Source organism: Seriola dumerili, unplaced genomic scaffold (genome assembly GCF_002260705.1).
Source record: "Seriola dumerili isolate Sdu_G_001 unplaced genomic scaffold, Sdu_1.0 BDQW01000056.1, whole genome shotgun sequence".
Lineage (NCBI taxonomy): Eukaryota > Metazoa > Chordata > Actinopteri > Carangiformes > Carangidae > Seriola > Seriola dumerili.
Window position 1 is genome coordinate 7,924,174 of NW_019174311.1, and position 19,081 is coordinate 7,943,254.

At 41.1% G+C, this 19,081-nt stretch overlaps 1 protein-coding gene across 1 annotated transcript; it reads left to right on the plus strand.

Moving 5' to 3' along the window:
- Positions 1 to 5,657: 5,657 nt before the first annotated feature.
- Positions 5,658 to 19,081, plus strand: LOC111219125 (V-type proton ATPase subunit S1-like). Its single transcript, XM_022741718.1, has 7 exons — positions 5,658 to 5,806; positions 13,444 to 13,481; positions 14,121 to 14,203; positions 15,619 to 15,857; positions 16,167 to 16,217; positions 16,363 to 16,606; positions 16,971 to 19,081. Exons 1-7 carry the CDS (start codon positions 5,673 to 5,675, stop codon positions 17,205 to 17,207), a joined length of 1,026 nt encoding a protein of 341 aa, XP_022597439.1. The 5' UTR covers positions 5,658 to 5,672; the 3' UTR covers positions 17,208 to 19,081.

Here is a 19,081-nt window from a genome sequence, read left to right on the forward strand (position 1 = left end):
GCAGTGCGTATAGCGCTAGGTGAGCTTCTTACTAGTGACATCCTCACAAAGGGTCTTTCAGTATAATGTGAAAGACCTCAGTGCACCTAAAAGCTATAAAAGGAGTGTCATGCCTCTCCTTGTCTTTCTTCATTTGATACAGCAAAGTTTTTGTGTCTTGCAGGACAGGAGACAAGGAAGAAGAAAGAAAACCTTTTTATTATGAGGAGGATGCCAAATCAGAACATGCATATTATAGGTCAATTATCACCTTCGTTGTTCATCTCTCTGGTATTCCGTTTCGTTTTTTTTTCACGTCAGCTATTTGGAATGTATTGTTTTGAGTGTCCGTCCTAGTTTACCTGTTGTGAAGGGTGAGTTTATCAGGTGAGGTGCTTAGTTTGTGGACGAGGACTTGAATCTGATCACTGGTAGGCCGTAGGATTTCTTGCTGCTATCTGACTAGGGGAGTGGTGAACTGTACAACTAAACAGCTTGAAAAAATGACATATTGTAACACAAAATTGCTGGTGTGGAATTGTTTTATCATATTAACAGGTAATGTATTACTTGCTAATTTGAATGTATTTTATTTATTTATTTATTTATTTATTGCATCACTGATAGACACTGATAGATGATTTTGCAGTGTGGATGTGTTTTAGGGCTTGAAACCCCCTTCCCCGTTAGAGAGCAGATTATTACCTGTTTGTATCATATCGCCACGTTTCATATGTTAACATAGTGCCTCATGAAATAAGTCCATATGACTGACGGATTGAAGGCATACTGCTGGGTCATATGTGAGCGCCCTCAAGTGGCACAGCCTATCATAGCGCCAGCTAGGAGGAACCAAGGACTGAATGAAACTGCAGTGTTGTGACATGAATGTTAATCATTAACGTTTGGCCATTCACAGGTTTCAGCCAATCAACTCTTTGCACTGCTCTGTGTGGAGGGTTTCTCGTTTGCGTGGCATCACATGATTGATCCTGCCAGCTTAAAGGTGTAGAACAACTATCTGAACTTTACTGGTTAATAGAACCAAAAACTACACGGTGTGCATTTTATGAATGGATATAGAATTTATGGAAGGAGTCTATGTTTATTTATGGAGAAATATTACCTGTTTTAAACAAAGAGTGCTATACAAACATTGTCCTGACAGAGTACATAGAAAGACGATAAAACCTAATTTCTTAGCTTTATACATCATAATTATTTAGTTGCATAGCAATAGAAAATATAGCCTCCATTTATCATATTGCCCAGGACAATGCCTATATGACATGAAGCAATGACACACTGAAAGCTTTTAAGGATGTTATATAATCTCAGCAGATTAATCAGCAAACTATGTGCTTACCTGGAGATTGTTACTATATTTAATAAATAGGCTAGTTTTTATAAAGGATATGTTGCTTAAGTGTTGGAAATATATACGGTGTAGTTAAATGAAGTCAGTAATCAGGATTGGGACTTCATAGTAACATTTTTTTATTTCAAAAGTTCATTTTATCATGTGTTTATTCTGTCATTAAACACACGTTTGAGAAGTGTAAATGCAATGTAAGAGAACCACCTGACTAGAGAGTTGGGAAGTGTACGCATTCCCGGAAAATACGATGCGATTAACACATTATATCACTTATATGGAAGTACCATAATATTTGCATCACCCGTTGATGCCTGTCATCATCATAGGTTGCCTTATTTACTGACCTTATCTTGAAGATGAAAGATTGTGTGCATATGAGTGTGTGTGTGTGTGTGTGTGTAGTGTGTTCATGTGTTGGAGTGTGCAGAGATCATGGTCAGCAAAAAAGGCAACAGAAGCAGTGAGCTACGGTGTTGTGACAGACAGCAAATATGTATACCAATAAAAACTCATAATCAAACGTGTCTCTTTCCACATTTTCTGTCATTAACAAACAGATAAAACATAAAGGTTGAGCCACATGCGCTTAAATACCCTTTTCACTATCTATACATTTAATTTAATCCTTAGAGTGAAGCGCTTACCTACCCACAACATTGGAGGCCTCTTAATGAATACAAGCTTCAGCATTCTGATTAATGCTGCTGCAGCTTAAACATCACAGACATCAGATGCTCATGCTTGCTGCTAGATTAGCAGTCCTATATTATCATAAACACATGCTGTGGAGCAATCTCAAACTGCTCTGGGCCGTTACATCACTGCGTGTATTGCAGGCCTCAGTGTTCTATGTGGGCATAAAGAGCAGGATTAAAAAGTTGGATATGAGATCAGACCTATAAATAGACAGTAACCCTCAGCTGTGTATGTTCGATCTGTTTCATAATCAAAAATGCTGTATGACTCATCGAGAGAGAGCAAAACACAAACTCATGAAATGGGGGGACGAAAGGAGCACCTTAACAACCGATCCCAATGCAACGCCAACACAGACTACAGCCTCAAAGAGCTTAGTTAACACACCTGATATACTCTTATTAGAAGCTTCAGTAATGCAGTATACTGTTCATACTGGCAGGGCTGTTGTAAAAGGTTATTTGTCCCCTCCTGCATGATACATTTACCATTTATTCTCTGCTTAAAACTAGACTGAATAAAGACTCAGTTATGACAGCAATATCTATCTAAAGCTGGCTAGCATTAGCAAACATAAGCCATCATAACTTACTGGTCATACCAGACCAAGAAAGTCTGTAGCAGCAAAACTCCTCCATTAAATTGGACAAGGTTGTGCTTTATTATTTGTGAACTCAGCGTTTCATTAGAACGAGGTAGGTTGTGTTATTTCTTACTTCAAAAGTTACACAGACTCGTTTTATTGAATAGTACTGAGCCTGTTTTAATTATCAATCTGTACTAAGTGATGCCACATGTTTAAAAACAAAAAGGTGAATAAGACCATGGTTACAGTGAGATAAACGATCTATCCTAACCACCCACACCGGTGGGTTGGGTATCCAGTCTGTAATGTTGGACCTAATGTTATGAGACATCACAGCGTGCTATCTTCTTTTAAAGTCGTCACACCTGGACGTCTTCCTGCGGGATGTTCTGTGATGCTGTCACTCTCTGACGGCAGCAGTGACAGTCTCGTTTGCTCTTTCCCTCCAGTAGACTGACACACTGGCCTGCTGAAGTAACCGTGGCAGGCAGTCACAGAGGGCTGAGACAGCCTTTAGTCACCTCCTGTTACTGTATGACCTCGGAGACACAGGTGACCTCTCATACCCTCAGCAATACTTTAGCCCTCTTAGCACAAACACATGCAGCACAGGATGATATAAATATATATAGATATAGTCCTGCAAACCATTGCACATGGACGCATGTATAAGTGAGCCACATTAAAAAAAAAAAAGCAGACACACAGATAGTGATAGACATGATAAAAACAAAATCTCGCTTTTTGTGCTCATTTTGTTAATTTGTTATTTCCTAACCGTAGCTAGTGTGTCAGCTCGTTTTATTATTATTTTTCAGGTTGTTTGTGTAATATTTCACAAACACATTACACAATCATCCATTTATATTCACCTGTCCCAGAGGAAGGTAATTATTGCAAACTGAATTACAGGGCGACACATACGCCCCAAACATTAATATTTAACTGAATATTATCTATGATATTACTTCAAATAATCCTTCAAACAATCAGGTAATGGCTGCGTATATGTGTGTGTGTCATAGTCACCCTGTATGTTATGACTTTGACATGTTGGTATTTGTATAAGAGGTAGTAAATATCAGTAGCAAAACAGATACTCACACACGTGCTAAGATGTTCTGTCACACTTGCAACTATAGTGTCCTTTATTTACCACTGACACGTGTTGAGTGTTCAGTGGGAAGGTATGACATAATAACTCCATACCACAATGATAGAGAAACTATGGTACCACTTTACAATAAGACTACCCTTATAACGGATTTGTGAGTGGTTTATAACTAGTTTGTTAATTAGCTTGTTAACACTTCAACACTTGAACATACAATCATTTATAAGCTGTTATACAGTGACCTGTTGCTTGCCAAATAGTGAGCCCACATTTCTCTGTACTGTATCATATCTCATTAGTTACTGAGCTTTCTTCATTTTCTCCGTCACCATCCAGCAGTTGTAGCTACGTGTCTGCTTCATCACATATTTGTTAAGTTACTAGTGGTTAACCACCGTCAGCATCTCGATGATCAAAAAACATTTGTAACTGGCAAAAGGGAGCCTGATTGTAAAGTGTAAACACATCACCACTTATTAATGAGTTACTATTATTTATAACTGGTAACTCATTATTAAATTGTGATGGGCTTTACACTTATTTTAAGGCCCCTTTTACCTCCTTTTTTTAATTTTTTTTTAATTTTTTATAAATGGTTGTAAGTCATTAGTAAAATTAATGAGTAGTAAGCATTAAATGAATCTTGCCAAATGGTGCGCCTGCATCAATGTATGAAAACTGTTAGCCTATCGCCTAACTTGTTTATTTATGATTTACAAAGTGTTAATAACCGAATTAATAACCTAATTATAAACCATCTATAAATCCTGGTTACCGAAACGATGTTAGCGCCGAACTGTTTCAGAGGAGGGAATTTATTGTCTGATTTAAGGAAGGAAAAACAGCAGACAGAATCGAACATTTTTGCAGTCACTCTTTGTGTGAGTCATTGCCACGCATCGATGTGAAAATCAACCACGATAGTAGGTCACAACATTTAGGTTATATAACCACTCCTAATGTTGTGCTCTGATAAATCATCACATCATCGGATATGGAAGTAAAAAAAAAAAAAAAGATAAGAGAGGCTGTATGAAGATCCTGGGGGCGTCTCACGCATGGGGGCTAAATAATGAGGAGGAAACGGGATCAGCCGTCAGGGTCGTCAGGGTCGGACCCTCGTTCCCGTCTCATCCCACGGCTGCTCAGCTGCTCTTGTCATCCATATTTGCAGCCTCAGTGGACAATTTCCTCAGCTGCGGGGCCTCTCAGTGCTCACAACAACACATAGATCAAGTGAATTAATTCTGCTATTGTGGCAGCGCACTGGAGATCTAGGTCATGCAGTCATGAGTCTTTTTTTTTTGTTTGTTTTGTGGCCACCTAAAGTCATGTCAACATCCTCCTATCCTCCTCCTCTGACCTTGACATTCCCAGGTGATTTTCCACAGAGGTGTGTGCATGTGTCTGCGAGTCTGCTCCTGTGACACTGTTGTTTTTTTTTTTTGTTTTTTTTTTGTGCGCAGGCGTGTGTGCCAACATGTGTCCGTGACCATGTGTGTGTCACCATGTGTACGAGTGTGTTATTTTGTAGGTATTATAGGTATGATGAGATGTGTTATGAAAAAGAATGAGCCGCTGTCTATACTTAGGGCTCGCCTGCGGCTATGTGTGCATGAAAGAGAGGAAGAGAAGATAGAGAGCGCAGGAGTGGAGGTGGGAGGGTGAGCAGAGTGAGAGAGGCAGAGGGAGGATGACAAAGAAGGGAGTAGGGCGGGAGGAGGAGAAGGAGGAGGAGGAGGAGGGGGAGGGGGAGGAGGGAAGGTGCAGCGAGGGGACCGTGATGCACGCTGATCGGCTCTGCTCGCTGCTGATTGGCCGCGGCGACTGCCAGTCAGAGGAGCTGGGAGTCAGCCACTGCTAGGAGAGCAGATTATGAAGCGGAGCTCGACCAGCGGCAGTCTCCTCTCATTGTCTCAATGGCTGCACACGCATTCCTCCTCTGCTCCCTCGCCTTGCTGTCCGCTCTCAGCCGGCCCGGGCTCTCCTTCTCTGATGAAGAGTCGCAGCCGGGACTCGTCTATGAAGAAGTGCCTGAAATCCTGGACAGAAGGTAAATCCATCCTCTCTATGGCTGTGAACAGAGGAGGGGTGTAGGGGAGAGGGGGTGATGGTGGTGGTGGTGGTGGTGGTGGTGGTGGGGGGGGTATAGGGAGATGCATGCAGGGATGCTGGGATGCTGATGTGTTCTCTACGGGTCTTTCTTTCTCTCCTTCACCCCCCTTCGTTTCTTCCCATCTCACCTTTGGTGTATCACAAAACCAGGGGAATGCAGGCGGTATTGGTGTGTCAGAGAGAGCTGAGCTGCGAAGGCTTTGTTTGTCTCAGTCTCGGGGACTGCATCAGACGCTGCTCATCGATCATGGATGGGGCTGTTGTCTCTGTACAGTAGTGTTGGTCTGGCAGGAGGGAGCTAAATAAGGCTGGGGCAGTGGGCCTGCAGGAGAGGTACAGAGAGAGAGAGAGAGGAAAGGAGAGAGGAGAGAGGAAGAGGGGGAGCAGCACGGAGGGAAGGTAAACAAGGATGGGACAGGGAGGAGAGGAAAGGATGCATCAGGGATGGTCTGTTGGGGTCTGTTTACTGATGCAGTCATTGAGAGAGAGAGAGAGAGAAAGAGAGAAAGAGAGAGAGAGACAGAGGGAGAGAGAGAGAGGGAGAGAGAGAGAGAGAGAGAGAGGAAGAGTGGAGAGGGGAATTCAAGCCGGCAATGTCTGCATAATGCACATGCAGTCCTGCAGGTCAAATCTGGATAAAATATTCAGGGCTCAAACCTGGGGGCACTCACAACAGTGTGACAGGGACGGGACTGAGCCGGCAGCCAGGGCCTGTGCTAGCACCCGTTCCTGCCTGCTTACAGAGACATCAAGGCAAAGACCTATAATATTGTGCCAAAGCCATGTAAGGCTCTTGAAACTATGCCATGCATGACGGCTCGCACAATCCTCTATAGCGCAAATGCTTCAAAGCCATGATATGCTGCAGTTTCTGTCATAATGCATTTTAACCATTGTTCAGACGATTTGCCTAATTGCCACACTTTCAGCACAGTAATACACTTGGATCTTTAGGGAATGAAAGATTATTGCTGTCATGCTTTCATTTATTGCGTAAACAATCTTATCTGTAGACATGTTTGCAAGTCAAATAACTTGGATTTAGAATTCAATATGCAGTCTCATGGGATTGCACTCATTCCAGCTCAATCTAGTGTTTGTGAAAACCCTGACAGATCCGTATCTTAACTTTTCACAGCAGTCACTCCGACACGGAATGGCTACATTAATTTCTCCCGGGGTTTTGAGCCTATTCCCTGGCTCAAACTTTGTACGTAACTGTGCAACGTAACAGTTCTGGTCCCCCAGTGACAGCTCTGTTCTCAGCGCTGACACACTCCAAGATACTGTTATATAAGAACAGCCGTTCATGGCTTTCATTTCATAGCCCTTGTACGGTGCGTAACATTGGTTGGAAATGCAGAGGGAAAGGTACAGTAAGTTGGAAGCCTCGACTGCTGATAGATGTGAGGTTGTGGGAAGATAATGAAGAGAAAATGTTCAGTAAGCCTGATTTTCTGTGGTAAATGACATGTGGTATTATGACATGCTACGAGCTTCGCAACATGATTAAAAATAGCTGGCCAGAAAAGGTCCTTCTGCATGGTAGTATGTATTTTTACAGATGTAACATCTCCATTCAAGGTACTTTTCTGGGAAATTATGTTAGAGGAAGAAATCTGTGTCATTCACTTAGACTTTTGCCTGTTTAAAACAAATGAATTGCAGTTCAAAACATCATCAATAACTTGACAAATTCGCCATGATGACATGTTTTTACATAACCTTAATTATCTCTATGGAACAAATATTTGTAAAGCAATCCAAGCATAAAACATGTTCTGCTGAAAATAAATATGATCCAAATATGGGTACAGATTAGGGGTCAAAAGACTAAGTTGTAATTTTGGAAATGACCTCTTCACTCATCCAACCCGAGTCAACAGCACAGAAAGCATGAGAGAAAAATTATTGCAAGATGAGATTGTGCAGCGGTAGTTCATTTATTTGTTTGAAAATAATAAAAAAAAATGTTGCTGTTGCAAGCTGTTTTTTTATTGCACGACCCTGAAGAATGCAGACTGATAAAATGGATGTCGTACAAATGTAGTAATAAGTAGAATGAACTAAAAAGAAAAAAAAAGGATAGATGGTAAATTTTCTGGGACTCTAATTACTAGATAAGATATTGAGCTTTTGATGGATTATTTAAAAAGAAAGCAAAAGATCAAGTACCTGAGAAAACTGATTAAAAACATGTCTCTAGCTAACAGAAAATGAGTAAGGTACAACAATTAAAAAAAAACTAATATATATACAAGTCACATTTTAATTACAATAAAACTTAATTTCATAAAATCACAATTGAAAAACAGTTTTAAATTAACCTAGCCTAGTAAATTTCCCCAAAAAGTATACAAGTCAATTAGATATGACCCAGTTTCGTGAGGCTGGAACAGCGCACTCAAATGACATTATATCATTCACACTATCCAATGAAAAATGGTCACTGACACATTTAAAAAGACTAAATGGGGTCAGCACAGTAGCACAAGAATCATGAATCTTTCTCATTCTCAAGCGTCCTGTTTGTTGATTAGTTGCACAACATAGTGACATGTTTATGTCTTAAGGAGTATTTTGTCTGCAGTTTTAACAGGTTGTCCGTAAACATGTTCTTGTATTTATCTTAAAACTCTTAAACACTGACAAACTGACGCAAATATAGACACAGATTAGAGGTCAAACTATGGGATTTCCAGTGGAAAGTTGCTCAGTGATCTCCTTTCAGAGAAAGATTAAAGAGTTAAAAAACCAGCAGCTAATTTTAGCAACATTCATCTACTATTTAACATCATAAAAATATGTACGCTGTTTATTTTACAGATAAGAGTGAGAAAAGATCAAGTCCAACTTGAATAGTCATTAGTATATATATTGGATGCACTCATGATGTTGGGTTGTAAGCACCAGTACTGTTGCATTTGATATCAGTAGTCTGGGAAGATTAAGACAACTTTAACACCTGACCTAAGGTCAAATTTGAAGCCGCAATCAAAGCTACACTGAAATGGCAGCAGAGCTCTGAGCTGCATCTTAGTAAACACCTAAAGCTTAATCTGCACTAATAGATCTATTAATAGGCCAGCACCTGCCCAGAGTGGGATTAAGACGTGTTTCCCTGCTGTGTCAGGGACACAATGATTTACCAAACCATTATGTACTTCTTGATTATTGAAATTATAATATATTTTACATATCCCCAAAAACTGCTACTTTCTCTGACATTAACATCACTTTGCAAAAGAAGTTGAACCTGTACATTATGAAATACTATCATGGCTGGGTTTGAAATTTCATGTGGGTATAATACAAGGAAATGTGAGCACAAGAGCACATCACTAAAGTCTGATACACTATTGTTATACACAAAGGTTCATAGTCAGTTGATAAATGTTACCTTAAAATATTTTTAATGAAAATTGTAATTTACAGTGAGCTAAATGAAACACACAGAGTACAGTGAACCACCTGACAAAACTAACAACAGAACTAACATGAGGCTTGGATTAGCTGAACCTGGTTCACAGAGTCTGAGAGCAGTGGCTCAGCACTCGATGGTAGCAGAGGCAAACTAGACTTGTTTACAAGTTTGGGGAGCAGACACCACACCTTCTCTCTGCTCAGCAGCACACATCAGAGGCACAGATGAGGGATGATAATCAGCTGTCCATCTGTGGGCTTGAATAAGGATGTCCTGTAAAAAAAAAAGAAAAAAAAATCAATGAAAATGTATTGATCAAGATACAATCAGTAGCACAGATGATTCTCATTGTTGTTAATATTTAAAAGCCAGACATTTACTCATCTAAAACTAACTGTAATCTTACGATCACAATAATGTATTCCAGGTAATTTTGTTATTTGGACAAACAGTATGTTATGTGTAGGTGCGTGTTGTGTCTGCACATATGCAGAGGGATACGAGGTGAGCCAAGGAGTGGCCCTGGCATGGCTTTGATTATATAAAGGGCCTGTTCAGCACCCAGGCACTGTGTGACGGGCTGAGCCAATGACGGGGCCGCAGCAGTCCTGGGTTGCTGACCTCGCGAAACTGGCACAGGAACAAACGGCTGGGCTTTAGTTCGCACTCACACTCTCACGCTTGCACAGACTCCTCTGGCCCCTTCCTGCCAGCTGAGGCCTGGGTAGGTGCAGAGGAAGGAGTGCTTTATCACTTTTGTTTGGGATGGGCGAGGGGGTGGGGGGTGGGGGGGTGGGGGGTATCTACCATGCTACTGAGGTTTCAGTCGTCACTGCCAGCTGCCAAAGGCATAGTACATTTGACAGCTCTTTCATATATGCTTACCCAGCATTCACCTGGGCAAATGTAAATATTTGGATTTACCGTAAGCATAAACTCTCATATTGTTACTCATGTGTACACCAGCATGTGCTCGCACACAAACACACACAAATGCACACATATCCCATGGAGTTCCTAATTAAGCCAATCACGATGCTGACGTTGAAGCTGGCGTGCACACACACACACACACACACACACACACAAAACCGGGATGTAGGTTGTAGAGCTCATATACACGGAACGACAGCTTCGTACTTTCCTGCTGTTCGATCACTCGCATTCTACAGACATCATCATGCGGCCATGGTTGTCTGTTCAACTGAGCTGTAACTTGTTTTGAAAACCCACCTGACTACTCTACAGCTGTGTGCAGTCTGTTATGGGTTGACCTGGAACAAAGTCAGAATCTGTGCAGTACAGTCCAACATGTTGGATGAGCTGGTCTCACTGCAGAATCTGATCCTGTTTTTTTGTATGAAACCATCTGTTTTCTCATACACGCTTTGTTTTGCTCATTCATAAGAATAAAAAAAAAATATCAGCAAACTTTTTTTTTTCTTAAATTAACAATCAATAATGACAAAAAAGGTGTGCAATACAACAACAAGTCAAGTACAATAAATCCAATCATCATAGGTCTGAGAAACAAGCCTAATAAAGAAGGGAAACACATGTTTATATTCTGTTAAATTACACAAAGAAATACTAGCTACACAAATTTGACTAAACATTTAACTTGATCAGTGGAACTTAACTCTATACCATATAATGGCCATGGTCAAGTCACGATTTCAGAGGTCAATTCAAATTTATTAATTAGCGCTTGACTGTCCAGAGTGCCACGAGCTCTGACATCATGCCTTAATCCCTTCATCTTGTTCAGGGACGTCTCTTGTCTTTGTCTCTCCAATGGACCTGACCTGTGCTTACCCCTAATCCTAATCCATCTGGCACTAAACTATACAATATTGCCCAGGTGCAAACTGCAGCAGACGAGTAGATAATTGCTTCAGGCTGCTGGCATTGATATGTCTGGCAACGTAGCCGAAGACTGCAACTTCCGGTGTGATCAGAAACGGGACCTGTTAATTCCTTTTCAGTCATTAGCCGCTGCCCGAGTCTGCTCACCTTGTTTTGACCTGTAATCACATCGACCTTGACCAATAACTGAAAATTTTTAGACTGTCAGAGAGGACAAGTGGGATGCATCCTTTCTTTACTGAAAAAGTAAAATATCGGCAGTTGTGTCTGAGATATTGTGTATGGCGCATGAACGGATAAGTCCAAAATAACGCCTTTGAGTCAAGCAGTTAACTCAAGCAGGTTTTAAGCAGTTGAATCACCATTTCCTAACCCCGTTTATTAGAAAATGTAGGTTGGAGTTGTTCTTGATAGATCAGCTAACTACAGTATGTGGGACAGCTCTGGGTAACCAGTGTCTGGGTCAACAAATGAGAGAAACAAAGTGTGGGCTGCCCTTGACAACAGCAGTCACAGCTATTGACTGGTCTTTGCGCGTTCACATTTAGTAAATATTCGGGTCATCTTCAGTCTATTTTGTGTATCTCCCCAAAAGGCCTTTCCTACAAGATCACAGCATTACTATTCAACTAAAGATAACAAAGATAATACAGTATCGATGACAGATGAAGTTCCTTACAGACACTGCTTTTGTTGTGCTGCAATTCATAAAATGACTTGAAATATCTATGACCAAAAGCTGAGAAATAAACAGACTGCAGTGTTGCCGAGTGACATGGCACAAAACAAAGACGTCATTTGTCATGTCCACTCCCACAGATCTTAGGGTTTACCTTTTACAAGCCCATTATAACTGGCTATTGTGTGGAGATTAACGAGTCAGCCCAGATGAACATGAAGGACAGGCCGAGATAGGACAGACCACGCAGTCAGAGCAATGGGTGGACCGTCACAACAGGCAAAACTGACCATGTCAGCGCCGCTCAGTAAGCCCATTGCTGCCGCATTACGTCTTTGATTAGACAGTTAAAAGGATCAGGATTAGCTTCCAGAAGTCCAAGGCTATGCGGGGTTTAGTTAGACTGAGAGGAGGACAGCTAGGGCAAACACGTGAAGGAAAGGGAAATGGTGAGTCCTCTGTCCCTTGTGCACTATGTAGGTCAGTCTCACATCAAAGATCGGTCATTACACCACACTGAGACTGAATTCCTGCAACATAGACACCAAGCAGACCTACTGACTTATGCTGCTTATAAAATTCTTTGGGTAAAGTATGTTGTGTAGTTGTGCTCTCTGTGGTCCCATGGGGAAAAGTTGTTTGTCATATATGTTGCAAAACGTTACAATATTTTGTAGTTTCATTTAGTATTTAGATCATGAAAAAGAGTGTTTAATATGTGGCAGTTTAGCGGCTACTCTATACATGCTCAGTTGGCAACTTTTTTGGGTACACCTAGCCAGAGCTAATGCAGTGTAATACAGTCATACAGTATAAAGCAGTCCTGTGTTAAATTCCACCTTCACGAAGGTTGTAATGTTCGGTTTTTGTTGACAGGTGTTGGTTAAACTTTATGACCATTTTTGCTGCAGTTTGTGGTGCTGTCGAACTGTAGTGCAGCATGCTGGCACATATTTCTATTATTTTGTCCACCCCATGTATATCAGTGAGGGCAGGGTAAATAACATGAACGCCTCTCTCTATAATGCAACTACATCCTTCATAATGATCATACAGTTGAGTCACAACAAAACAAAAACAACCTTTAATCAAAACTGAACATTATCACTTTCATGCGGGATGATTTATTGGAGGACTGTTGCAGTTGACCGCATTAGTTTTAGCAAGGTGTACACTTAGTTATGGTGTACTTAACTTCAAAAGCATATAGCTTTGTATGTGCTAACAAATGCAGTATCTTTGGTTTACACATGTTAAGAGGCACATAAGTACAGTAAAATGTTGTGTAAAATATGTATGAAAGTGAGAATAATCGTATGACAAAATATACAAGCACTGACAAGAATCCCTCATTTTATAAGTTTAAGTTGTAAAATTCATTTTACAGCATATAATATTCTCCCAGACTTCGGCTGTAAAGCTGTTTGTTTCATTGCTGTGTGTTTGCTGCATCTGCAGCAGCAGACAATGAACTTTCCTGTTAAAGGGAAAATGCTAAATAAGCATATGGAGCATTATCAAAAAAAGAAAAAAAAAGAAAAAGCTTAAAAACTTCCCTGCATCTTGTGATGACAAGACTTTATTGTGTCTTCTGTCTTTTCCACAGCAAAGAGAATCCCAAACAAGCAACAAGAGTCACATCAAGTAAGTAACAAATCTAGTGTGACACAAGGCCTGATTCAATCAAACCTGCCATGGTAATCGTGATGCTGACGAGTTGGATAGATAGTCCTGACAAATGCATTTCATTCCTGATGCTGGAGACATCTTTGCCACAGTGTAATACAAAAAGACTTTGAAATGTGTATGTGTGTGTGTGTGTGTGTGTGTGTGTGTGTGTGTGTGTGTGTGTGTGTGTGTGTGTGTGTGTGTGATCCATACACCTCAGTGGCAATTCAAATGTGTGGCTATATTTAGGCCCTTTGACTAAAAGGCAGAAGCAAAATGATGGAGATATTCCTTAAAATTATATGATGGGAAATCATATGGTTCTGGAACAAGATGAACAGTATTTGTAAACACTGAACAATACTAGCGTAGCTGTGAAATAAACTGCTGATGAGTCACTGTGATGACGCAAAACAACTGGAAATAGATAGGAGCCTGAGCACCGAGGTGTACACAGAATCTCTTTGTGCTTGTGTTTGTGTGTCTGTAGTGTGTGGAATCGGCTGGACTTTTATGATTATGTTGCAATCTGCAATGCAGCATTGCAATCATCTTTGTATATGTACACTGATATAGTCTTTCATGGTGCGGTAATGTGTGTGTACGTGTTTTCAGGTCAAGATGGTGGGTACGGCTTAGAAAGTGAAGAGGTTATTTTGACGCCTGAGGATGAAAACCCACTCAGGAGAATACTGCAGGTACAGACACTCTCTTATTTTTTCCCTTCACTATCTCCACCATCAGCCCGCTATCTTTATCTGTACATACAAACACACACTGGCACACACACACACACACACACACACACTGGGAAACAAAACAAAGCATACTCACTCAGCCACACCGGTTGACCTTGGATGTGGGAATATTGTTGGTTTCACATTCACTGGAGGTAAAACATCCTTGCCACCCACACACATAGGACCTATCTCACTCAAAATTCAGTGTAACCATATGCTGTAGCAGCAGATGCATCCAGGCAGGGTTACATGTGTCATATGGATCAACTGATTCCTTGCAGTAACCCCTCCTAAACCACTGTATTCAGTGTAGTAGCTTTTAAATGTTTTTTAAAATTGTCAACGCAGTTACCACACCTCACAATTCCCATAATTATTCAAGTGCTTTACTTAAACAAACAATTGCAAATAAAAGTCATTTCATAGCTACCGTGACTGCTACTTTAAATGTCTTGTAAAATAGTGCTGGATTAGCCCAAATGCTCTCCAATGAGATGTGGCCTCTGAGCTAAGAGATTAAAAAGCTAGAGGGGGCAGTTTCTATCTGCACAGTGCAGAAAAGCAATCTAACAGCCATCACACTATTATATGCAAATTCAGAAAGCTCCTGTTTTATGTGGAAAAGACAAGACTGCTCCTTCCTCATTTTAGATTCAGAGGTGGTTAGAAACACTGAACTTTGCACATTTTACAACTCTACACACTTTACACATCAGTGTGACATTTGATGCTCAGAATGAAGAGCCTTAAAAAGGTGATTTGTTTTAAAATTGCCCTTTGAGATGAAATATCACAGCATGTATAAAGGGGAGGTACAGTACAGATGCTTTGGATCAGTTGTGTGGAATGAACCGTGAGCTGCTAGGTAGTGACACATGTATAAACTGAATTGGCTGCACATCTTATTTAGAGGAACAGGATAACTTGAGTGTATGTTCTCTGTTGCTGTGTCCCTGTTAAGTGGATGAATTCTCCAAAGTCTGCATTTCTAGACTTTTATCTGTTTACCACTTGAATCAGTTTATGACTGGTCATCTTAGCAATTTAAGGGCCAACTTTTGATTTAACAGCCAAATAGAAGCGCATAAATGCACCGTTTGTTATAGTCTTTGTGATGCTACATATTCTTATTTACAGAAGAGGAGCAGGATGAAAAAATCTTTTACGGCACAGACCTTTTGTGGTTCACATCCTTTTGGTATCCAGCCACTGGATACTGTGGACTCTGTATATGTGTATATGAATAAAAACCTGAGCGCCCTCTAGAGGCCAGTCAAAGAATGCAAAATTGCTGCTGCCCACATTTTGGTTGGCAGTTCACTGCAGTTTCTGTACTTCTCCTGTACTTAATTCCTTTCTTCATATGTTTGCAGCCTTTTAACTGGCATCAGCCAGGGATGTCTCACAGTAAGAGGAAGCTGCTCCAGTCTCTGATGGGGCCTTATGGTCCTCTGAGTGTGTCTTACAACGGGAAGACCTGCATTCTCTTCAAGGCAAAGCGCCTGGCAATCCGCTACAGAAACCATACCTTCATTGATCTGACTGAGAGGGTCTTTAACCCAAACTCACCCGTGGACACTAAAGGCTCCATCTGCACCAAGGAGAAAGCTACGTAAGTCAAACCAAAATGTGGACAGGCGGGGTACGAAGTACAACGTGTATTCTAGTTGTGTTTTAGTAATTGGTTGCAGATACATTACAACACAGGAGGGGCACATACAATGTGCTAGATAAATACAACAAAAGCTCACTTATCTACATATACAGCCAAGGCATCAGCATAGGTTTGATACCTTTTTATTATGAGACACACTGCAGTATCGCATAGTGGTTTAATATTTCTGGTATTCAGCTGAGAATTCATCGGAGTTACTGTGGTAAATCAGATATGCTTAATGTTTGTGGTTTTCTTCTGCAACAGGCTTTCTTTAAGGTTCGGTGATGTGGAGGATTTGAGAGGTCTAGTAATCAGGTAAAATGCACATGCTCACTTCAAATATTTTCACTCACCATCTTAAAAATTTATATCTACCTAAAACGTTTCATTCGTCACACTGACTGGTTCATTTTTGTATTAAATTATACAGTATATATAACTGCACTGTCTCTTCTGTCAGGCTTCAGATGTCCAACACTTTTTATGAGGCAGCTGGTCAAAACTGGTTCACACTAGACAGTGTTCACATCCACTACAACTGGACCCAGGAGGCTACATTCAACGCCAGCGAGGTCTACGCTCCTGCCACTTCATCCTACCATTGCCAGCACGTCAGCAGCCTGCACAAATATGACACCCTGCTAGTGCCCAGCTCCCACACTGACACATCTGCTAACTGGCACATCACTTTCACTGATTTCCAGGTACACGTTCGCACAAGGGGCCCAGCCTTTGTTGTGCAACTCTTGTAGTTATGTCTGCACAATCACAGTTATATCGTAGTCTTTCTCCTCTGTTTCCTATGTGTGTGCATGTGTTTGTTTGCTTGCCAGCCATTTCCTTTTGTGTTCCACCTGTTTGGCTGTCAGTCAGTCAGTCGGTCTGTCCGCTCACTGTCTGTTTGGCAGTCTGTCATTCTGTCTGTACACTGTCTGTTTAGCCATCTGCTAGGCTGTCTCAACCTGTCCATCTGCCCAGTGTCTCTGTGCCTGGTAAGCCCAGTAAGAGCCAGTTGTCCTCTTTAGTTCAGTCTAATCTGATCTTTCCGCCTTCTCTCGGCTCTTCCAGATCCAGGCCTTCAATGTGCAGTCAGACAAGTTTGCATCGGCAAGTGACTGTGCCACTTTCCTGACGCCAGCCATCCTGATGGGCTTGGTGACATCTCTGATCCTGCTCCTTGTCTTAGCCTATGCCCTGCACATGGTGGTACACCTCAAGCACATCGACCGCTATGAGGAACACAAAGCTACTGTCTACTTTCCCCGCAGTCCAGAGGCCGAGTTGCCGGACAAGAACAGCCTGTGAAGGAAAAAGAAGAGCTGGAGGACGAAAGGGGAAGAGAGGGAGAGAGAAAGCTGAGAAGCAAGACTGAGGGGAGAGCAAGTGAATACAAGAGTGAAAAAGTATCCTCCACTGAATATTTGTTCAACAAAATCTCAACTTTGCCTGTTCATATGAAAACCTTGTACGTCTTAACTACTTTAAGTAAATGCAGACCGTGGATGGATACTTTTTCTTCTTTCCTCATTGACCTGCATCTTGGCATCCATATTTTGAATAGGGCCTTTGGATGTTCAAGCCTCTCCCTGAGAGATGGTTCCTGATCCTAATGTCAAAGGTCAAAGACAGCCCCAGGGCCCTGAAGGGCAACAACTTATACAGGCCTTTACCCCAGCCAGCCATTAAAACCACAACAGGCTAGCAACTGTAGCTAATACAGCTAACATCAGATGCTCCTGATTAAATGTATGTATTACATGGCTCACAAGTGTCATATTACAAGCTTTCATCACACACATTGTCCTTCCAGCTTTCATTACAGTGTACTTTGTCTAATACTGCTACAAGAAATATATACTTCAAACAGCCAGTTTTATCGCTGAAATAGCCGTATTAGCTGCATGCCACAAAAGGCTGGTCTATCTGGGCTAGCACAGTGTTTCCTAATAATAAGGATTACAGAGAGTCTTGCATGAGTTGCAGTTTAAAATAATCAATTATGGCACAAAGTAGAAGGAGCTTGAAAAGCTTTTGAGTGTAAGAGAAGGGAAATATTGGGAACCACTGGTCTAGCATCTGGCTGGAGTGAATGGACCAGCATTACTGGCCCTTCAGAGCCTCTGGCGTCTCTCACCTCAACCCTGAACAAGACTGCTGCTTGGGACTTAACTGTGAAACGGCCTTTTACAGACCAGCCAGACGAAGGGGGTTCTATAAACTAGCACAACATTGGTTGGTTGCGAAAGCACTAACAACAAACTATCAAAGACTATACAAGGAACTATGCTGCACAAGACGGCCCGTCTGAGGGCACGGCAGGAATGCGGGTCTTGGGATGGCTTGACTCTCTAAGAGTCAAGTGTTTGGACAAGGGAGGCCATGGATCCTCCATCCACACCACTGGATTTGACTGCCAAAGTGAAGCTACAAAGGAGTTGCCATAAAATATGGTGAGAAACAGAGTGAGACAATGTGAAAATGAAAGCTAACCATTACAGCTATGTACAAAACAAAAAACACATACATGTACAGAAATGTCACTCTGCGGAGGTCTTTTTTTTATATACAGTGTAATCATGAAATACTATTAGGTACAGGATGACTATGCTAATCCTCATAACCAAAAGGATATACAAAGCTGTAGATACATTAAGATCTCTATATGATCATAGCTGTTTACTATCTTCAAATATTGCACAACTAATAAACATAGGTACAAGTAAGACATTGTGCTATGAGGATTGGTGAAAGTATCAATGCATATGATTTTTTTCTACAAAGTATTAACATATTACATTGTCTGTCTATTTGTTTTAAGCTGGGCCAGACAATGTAAGGTCCAGTTTCATCTAACTGTAAATTACAGTAAAAATTCCTACCATAGAAGGACGATACTATGGAATGCCGTCCACCCACTGGGACTTATAGATGCCATTATTATGCCGGAAGCCACACTAGCAGCAGTAACAGCATCAGTAAGTCATTACTACTGACAAAAACACTCAGCATGACAGTAAATAGATATCTTAACATTCGATATGGCAGTTCTGTCAATCTGTAGCAGTGTGAAATGTGTTCTTTGGTCATAAATGTATCCTACAAACTATGAAATGAGTGAAGGCGGTTTGTCCAAGGACCAACTGATGTAGAGTGAACAATAAATGATATTCAGAGGAAAA